At 43.6% G+C, this 7,578-nt stretch overlaps 1 protein-coding gene and 1 long non-coding RNA gene across 2 annotated transcripts; both read left to right on the top strand.

The window, feature by feature from the left end:
- The first annotated feature begins 551 nt into the window (after positions 1-551).
- On the top strand, positions 552-5,062 carry LOC142796436 (uncharacterized). The gene is made up of 2 exons (XR_012893838.1): positions 552-1,037; positions 4,889-5,062. It is a non-coding gene; the product is annotated as an uncharacterized LOC142796436 (long non-coding RNA).
- On the top strand, positions 1,076-5,062 carry LOC142796435 (uncharacterized). The gene has a single exon (XM_075887052.1). The coding sequence runs from the start codon at positions 1,998-2,000 to the stop codon at positions 4,758-4,760; it is 2,763 nt and encodes a 920-aa protein (XP_075743167.1). The 5' UTR covers positions 1,076-1,997; the 3' UTR covers positions 4,761-5,062.
- Positions 5,063-7,578: the final 2,516 nt, after the last annotated feature.

The raw sequence follows: 7,578 nt of genomic DNA, 5'->3' as shown, positions 1-7,578 counted from the left end.
TAGATGGTGTGCAAGAACATGTTCTCAGTAAAAAATGAAGGGTGAGAGGGGGAAAATACCCGCACCACCATGAACTGAATTAGAGGAGTGGACGAAGCTAGATCTTAGAGCTAAGAATGCTACGTCGATGTCGCCGACTATATTATAAAAGACAGGCAGATGAATGAATGGATGGTATGACGGATGGACAGAGGTATGGACGCACAGACGGATAGACGGATGCACGCGTGGATGGATGGACAGACAGACGGATGCAGGCGTAGATGGACGGACAGATGAGTAAATGCACGGATGGACGGGTGGATACGCAGATGGACGAACGCATGAAGAGATGCGCGGACGGACAGATGAACAGTTGTATGGATGGACATATGAACCGTGTAGGTGATTGTGTATTCTGTGGTCATATACTTTATTAATGTCCACATAAGGTCGTTTTTTTTGCACAGATGTTCTTGTTTATTGTTGGGTAGGTGTTCAGTGTCTGTTTTGATTTTGTGGGTGCGACAGGTTCCAAAAGGGTCGGCCCTAAGGAATTTCTGAGTCGGCGGTGGCACGCTGAGCAAGCGACTAACTGTTCCATGCTATTGATTTGTGCTGCATAGGGCTGCTGACATCACACCAGGAAGCTGTGGCCGTGGACGCGTGCGCAAGCACACTGTGTCATCTACGCCTACGAGAGAGGTCAGCACCAGCAGCATCGTGACGTCACCTGCTACCGAAACTACAAAAAGACCCCTTCATCGGATCGGCCGTCCAGTCGGCGGTGGCACGCTGAGCAAGCGACTAACTGTTCCATGCTATTGATTTGTGCTGCATAGGGCTGCTGACATCACACCAGGAAGCTGTGGCCGTGGACGCGTGCGCAAGCACACTGTGTCATCTACGCCTACGAGAGAGGTCAGCACCAGCAGCATCGTGACGTCACCTGCTACCGAAACTACAAAAAGACCCCTTCATCGGATCGGCCGTCCAGTCGGCGGTGGCACGCTGAGCAAGCGACTAACTGTTCCATGCTATTGATTTGTGCTGCATAGGTGAGTGCACCAGTACATAGGTGTACACCACCCTTTTTTTTTTTTTTTTTTTTTTTTCCACTGCCGACTGAGTGTTTGTATTGCAATTTAGTTTCACCATGCCTCCCGCGATTGATGTTGTAAAGGCTATTGAAGACTTCAAGCGCGAAATGCGCGCTGAAATCCGAACGATGAATCAGAGCATAACATTTTGTTCTAGCACAGCTGATGATTTCAAAAGTGCTCTAGCGGAACTGAAAACTCTGACTGCTGAGGTCAAGAGGACAAGAGAGGATTGTGCCATTTTAAGGCAAGAAAACAAGGACCTAACCGAAAGGCTAGATAAAGCTGAAAGCAAAATCCTAGAACTAGAGCAATACAGCAGGCTCAATAATGTAGAAATAAAGGGCTTGCCACTCACGGTTAAAGACAGAGCCGCGGAGATGGCCTTGAAGATTGCGCAAACTATCAAGATTCCTCTCGACCTAGCAGACATTGACATTGCCCATAGCGTCAAGACCAAAAATAGTAACGATGCTAATCTTATTATCAGATTCACGACCCGAACCAAACGAAACCATTTTCTTGAGGCAGCAAAGAAAGCAAACCTGTCAACTTCTGATATTGACTTCACGGGGCCCAAACAGCGGATCTACGTCAATGAACATTTGACACCACACAACAAACGCCTTCTTGGCGCAGCTATCGCGAAGAAAAGGGAAACGTTTTGGAAATACGTGTGGACAAAGAACGGCAGCATACTAGCACGCAAAACGGAGACCTCCGATGTCATTCGGATCAACTGCCAAGCTGATTTGTCGAGAATGACTTAGTTCGATGCCATAACTACTCATACATGACCTGTTTGCTCTTTTCTCGCCTCTGGAAAATTGCCCGGGTACCACACCTCTTTTCACGCCTTCACAGCTTTATACACATGCTGCCACAGACAAAAACAAGTTGAAAATAATACATTTCAACATGCAATCTGCTGTGAACAAAGCTGATCAACTGACCCATTTTTTGGCAGGCTTAACAAACTCGTTTGACGTCATCTGTTTAACTGAAACGTGGTACCGTCATGAAACGGATGTTTTGCGCATGCCTGGCTATAATTCTTTTTATGTTAACCGTACAGCGAAGCGTGGGGGAGGTGTTGCGCTACTAGTGAAAAACACCTATGTCTGTGAACTGCTATCTGAACACTGCTTTTGTAACGAGGACATAGAAATGCTAACTGTGAAGTCGGCCTGTCAAACATTCTCAGTCCTTTATCGCCGCCCTCAGGGAAATTTATCCACATTTTTTTATTACTTTGAACGCGAGATATTCTTTTTCAATTCAGAAAAATTCTCTTCTTGTATAGCTGGAGACTTCAACATAGATATGAGCACTCCCAGCCCCGCGCAGCAACAGTTGTCATCAATCATCCAGGCTGCCGGTTTTCACAGTGTAATTAGTAGTCCTACACGAATCACTGCTACTTGCTCTTCACTGCTGGACCTTATAATTACTAATAGCAGTAGTGCGTTCCTTTCCGGCCGCATAGCAGTCGATATAAGTGACCACTTGCCTATTTTCTTGTTTCTGCAAAAACAAATCGATTCAAAAGCAAATACAAAAACTCAGCGGCAACTTTTGTCTCAAGAGAGGCTCGAACAATTCAGGAGCCGCATTGCTTTAGTGGATTGGGCTCCAGTATACAAAGAAAATACAGCTGACGGTGCTTACAGCAAATTCCTAGAAATGTTTCTTTTGTTATACAACGCGTGTTTTCCCATTGTTACTATAAATGCATCTAAGAATGCCCGTAAACCCTGGATGACCAGTCAGCTTACACGACAAGTTAAAAAGAAACACAAGATGTTTGCGGTGTTCATTAAAACGAGAGACACCGACGTACTAGCACAGTACAAATCACTGCGCAACCGCTTGAATAGAGAAATTAGAGTAGCGAGAACTGCTTATTACAATAACTTATTCGACAAAAATCTTTCTAAAAAGCCAAAAGAAAAATGGAGATGCTTAAACATGCTTTTAAATAGAAACACGATCGGCAGAAATATAACAAGTTTAGTAATTGAAGGCAACGAAACGTCCGGCTCGCATCTCGCTAACACTTTTAATAAATTTTTCTCTGAGGTAGGTCACAGTGATTTCAATGCTGGAATCTCTAGTTTTCTAGGCGGCAAACTAGGACCATCCTTATTTTTTGCACCAACAGATGAAACGGAAGTTTTTTCTATATGCAGAAAGTTAAAAGATACCTCTAGTCTTGATACGCACAATATTCAAAGTCGGCCAGTGAAGTATGTTCTTGATATAATTACGCCTTGTCTAACACACATTTATAACACCGCGCTTACAACAGCTCATTTTCCTGCTGATATGCAACTAGCCAGGGTGACCGTGATTTATAAGAAAGGAGACGCCAACGTTTTGGGAAACTACAGGCCAGTGTCTATTCTTCCGTATTTCTCTAAGGGGTTAGAACAACTAATCCGCGTTCGACTCAACGGCTTTCTTCTTAAACATTCCGTAATAACTGACTGTCAATATGGCTTTACGCAAAACAGATCTACGGAACATGCGCTACTTGTTCAAAAAGAATATATATTAAAAAATTTTGAGACACAGCTCTTAACTCTTGGTATTTTTGTTGATTTCAGCAAAGCCTTCGACTGCTTAAATCATGATATTCTTTTTGCAAAATTAGAGCACTACGGTGTACGTGGACACGCCCTTAACCTATTGAAGTCATACCTGGGCTCACGGTCTCAATACGTAGTCATTAACAATTGCGCTTCACAGACTCTAAGTATTTCAAATGGCGTCCCTCAGGGTAGCATTTTGGGGCCGCTGCTATTTAATGTATATATAAATGATATTCCTAATATCAGCACTCATGCGAAATACATTATATATGCAGATGACACCAGCCTATTTTTTTCCTCTAATGACATAGGACACTTAGAAAAAATTGCAAACGATGCGCTCTCAACACTTGCTATGTGGTCTTCAGTTAACTCTTTGAAAATAAACAAACAGAAAACGAAAGCAGTACTTTTCCTACCTAAAAGAAAACAAGTGTTTCTACCTCCCTGCTTATACCTAGGTGATACTGTGATCGAGTGCGTGGACACCTTTAAATCATTAGGAATAACATTCAGCAATACAATGTCATGGGATGCACATGTTAATAATCTTTCCTCAACACTCTCTAGAATAATTGGAATCACTTCTCGTAACAGATATATTTTTCCAACCAAAACAAAACTTACTTTGTACTATGCATTTTTCTATTCCCATATAAGCTATTGCCTACTAGTCTGGGGCAATACAACGGTGTCAAATATAATAAAACTACAAGCCCTACAAAAGAAAATGCTCCGCGCAATTGTGAATGGCTCCTACGATTCGCCCACTAAACATATCTTCCTACAATATAATATTGTACCAGTCAACAAATTATTCGACTACAGATTTGCATGTTTTTATAAAAGAATAATAAGGAAAAATGACCCCTTTTTTTCTAAAATTGCTCCACTTACGTTTCGCCACTCATCGTATGATACTAGAGCCCAAAGTAGTTATGTATTACCAAAGTGTAGAACAAATTATGGTTTTTCTATGTTGAGTTATATTGTGCCAAATTTCTTGAACACATCATTTTATGACTGCCTGAATACTATGTCTCTTTCTGCCATTCGCAAGAGCATTATTCGGCAATATGTATCATTGTAATATCAAATGTACTCATGTCTTCATATGTTGTACCAATTCTATGTTATTGCTTTATAGTGAAATTACTGTTGTCAATTATGATACATAGGTCTTATTTTTTTTTTTTTTTTTTTTCCGCTACCTACAAGACCTGGTTGTTTTACTTACAAGACCTGGAACAGTGGTTGTTTCTGCTTAGTGCCCTACTGCTGACATGTGGGGATGGCCAGGCTCGTCAAGCGGCGTAAAATTCGCTGCTTTTTTCTCGCCATCCCTAGTTTGTATGTTTGTATGTGCAAACTGAAATAAAGATTTTGATTTGATTTGATTTGATTTGATAGAAACAAAGGGGATACAGAACCTAAACTGAGTATATGGTTTCTAAACAGGCAACAACTGTAAAGGCATTCATACAAAGGGGATACAGAACCTAAAGTGAGTATATGGTTTCTAAACAGGCAACAACTGTAAAGGCATTCATATTTTTCATCGCTTCTTTTATCTTATTTTCCGAAGCAGAGCCCCATCACTCATCACTACATCGTGGTATTTTTATGCCCTTGCAACCGGATAGAGTTCATCTGAAGTAGTATTAATAGTTGGTAGTCTCAATGCGATTCAAACGATACAAAACAGAACCATTCCTCCATCCTACGATCCCTACACTCGCTTGTCTACGCATTGCCCCTCCCATTCTCCTCAACGTCACGTAACTCCTCCTCACACCCACTTTTATTTCTCGCACCTTTGGTATACTTCGTTCCCATCATAATATCATTACTCCACGCCCTCAATTCGATTTGTCACTTCGTTACCATGCTAATCATGTTTGTGCACATTTTTACTCACTCCCCCTTCCTCTTTTTCGTTCACCATGGCTTCATAATGAAAGCCATTTTGTGTGGCTATTTTTCATTGGCCATTGTATGCTGAAGCTGCTTTTTTTACATTTGTTTTAAGTCTAAAGATCACCGCTGTGACAAAGTCAAGGGATAGCTCGCTCACCATAATACAGAGCACGCGAGGGGTCATGTGACGTTTTGTACAAAAGACCTGCTTTTCGCTCATTGGCTGAAAGGGAAAGGCTTCCGAGAGAGATATGTACCACGTACATTGAGGAAATGTTGAATCTCTCCCACACAGCGCATTCCGGGATGCCTGATGAGGATAAGTTAGGATACGTTTTGAACGGTATAGCGGAAGGTAGGTATATATTGTAATTGGGAAAAGGAGCTTGACCTCCGTGTCTGATATAGTGAATCATTGCCGCATATTTGAAACAGTGAAGATGCGGCACATAGCGCCGAAATTCTGCCGCCTTTCTACGCCCTTATGGTGGCTAGTGTCGACACAGTGGCGCCGTATCACCTCGCGTCGACAATCCGGCAGATTGTAAACGAAGATTGTTAGGACTCCGGCTTGGCCAAGTTGGTTCTTGCTTAAAGGAGTGAAAAATAGCTCAAAACTCAGACAGACACAACATGAAGAAGGTACAATACGAGCGCTCGTGCAGTGCCTTCATCTTGTGCCTGTCTGAATCTTGCGCTGTTTTTAACTCTTTTGTAGAGAAGAATGGCTCCGATGTCAGTAAATCTCCCCCGTCTCTCGAGGCCCCAGCGACTTTCAGGACGGCCAGCTATGAGACGCACAACCAACAGAAACTCCTCCTTTTCTAGCCCCATGGCAACCATCGGTTCATTCAGCAGATCTCAAGAAAAAGCACATGGCAATCTGGTTTCTCTTATCAGCCGCCCTCCAATCACGAACGACGCTTGCATGGACCTCGTTTCCCTCAGCGAATGTGAGCTGGTTACGGCGCACGTGAAGAGCGCTACTACCATCCTAGGCCTACTCAGAGGACTGGTTACTCTTAGCAGCCGCGACAGTCTTGACCTCTCCCCGTGTGCGACAGCTGTGCGCTCGCGGATCATATATCGAGTTTTTGCAGCTACCATCCTTCATACGAGTGAGATACGTTGCGCGTCGCTACGCAACCTTTTCACCACAGGCATTCAATGATAGGACCATCACTCACACCTGCTGGTTTCCGCTACCCGTCGCCGGTCTCCGATCTTAATTCCGCCACCAGCTCCACGTGTTCCACGATACCCACCGCCACGTCGCCGATCGCAATCACCATTATCGGGAATCTAGTCGGTGCGGCCAATGATGGTGAGGCCACAGGATCCCGTGCATTATCAACAGATATTCCTCCACTGAAGTGTATGTTAAAGAAAAACGAAGTTCACGTGCTTGCTCACGGGCCTTGTAGATCCACGTGCGAATATTTGTGAGAGGAGTCTAAATTTTTAAAACATTTTTGGCCCAAAGTTGATGTTTTGTTCTAAAAGTTGTATGATATTCTGTGGTGCGAGTGGTGACGCGTTGTGTACTGTGGGAGTTTGTACTACCTATGTTGCCCCGCCGCGGTGGTCTGGTGGCTAAGGTACTCGGCTACTGACCCGCAGGTCGCGGGATCGAATCCCGGCTGCGGCGGCTGCATTTCCGATGGAGGCGGAAATGTTGTAGGCCCATGTGCTCAGATTTGGATGCACGTTAAAGAACCTTAAGTGGTAGAAATTTCCGGTGCCCTCCACTACGGCGTCTCTCAAAATTATATGGTGGTTTTGGGACGTTAAACCCCACATATCAATGAATCAATCATCTTACCTATGTTTTTTTGTGCAGCCGATTGTTTCCCACCGAATTTGCCGTTATCGCTGGATCCACACACGATGTTATTTTGCGAATGGACTTTTCGCGGGAGAGCGGAGCAACAGTTTATGGCAGAAGTGGGCACCTTTTGGTGCACGGTAGTGTCCTTCTACCATTTGTAGAA

This window comes from Rhipicephalus microplus, chromosome 2 (genome assembly GCF_043290135.1).
Source record: "Rhipicephalus microplus isolate Deutch F79 chromosome 2, USDA_Rmic, whole genome shotgun sequence".
Lineage (NCBI taxonomy): Eukaryota > Metazoa > Arthropoda > Arachnida > Ixodida > Ixodidae > Rhipicephalus > Rhipicephalus microplus.
The sequence above is the reverse complement of the archived record's forward strand: the minus strand, read 5'-3'. Positions and strand labels throughout refer to the sequence as shown.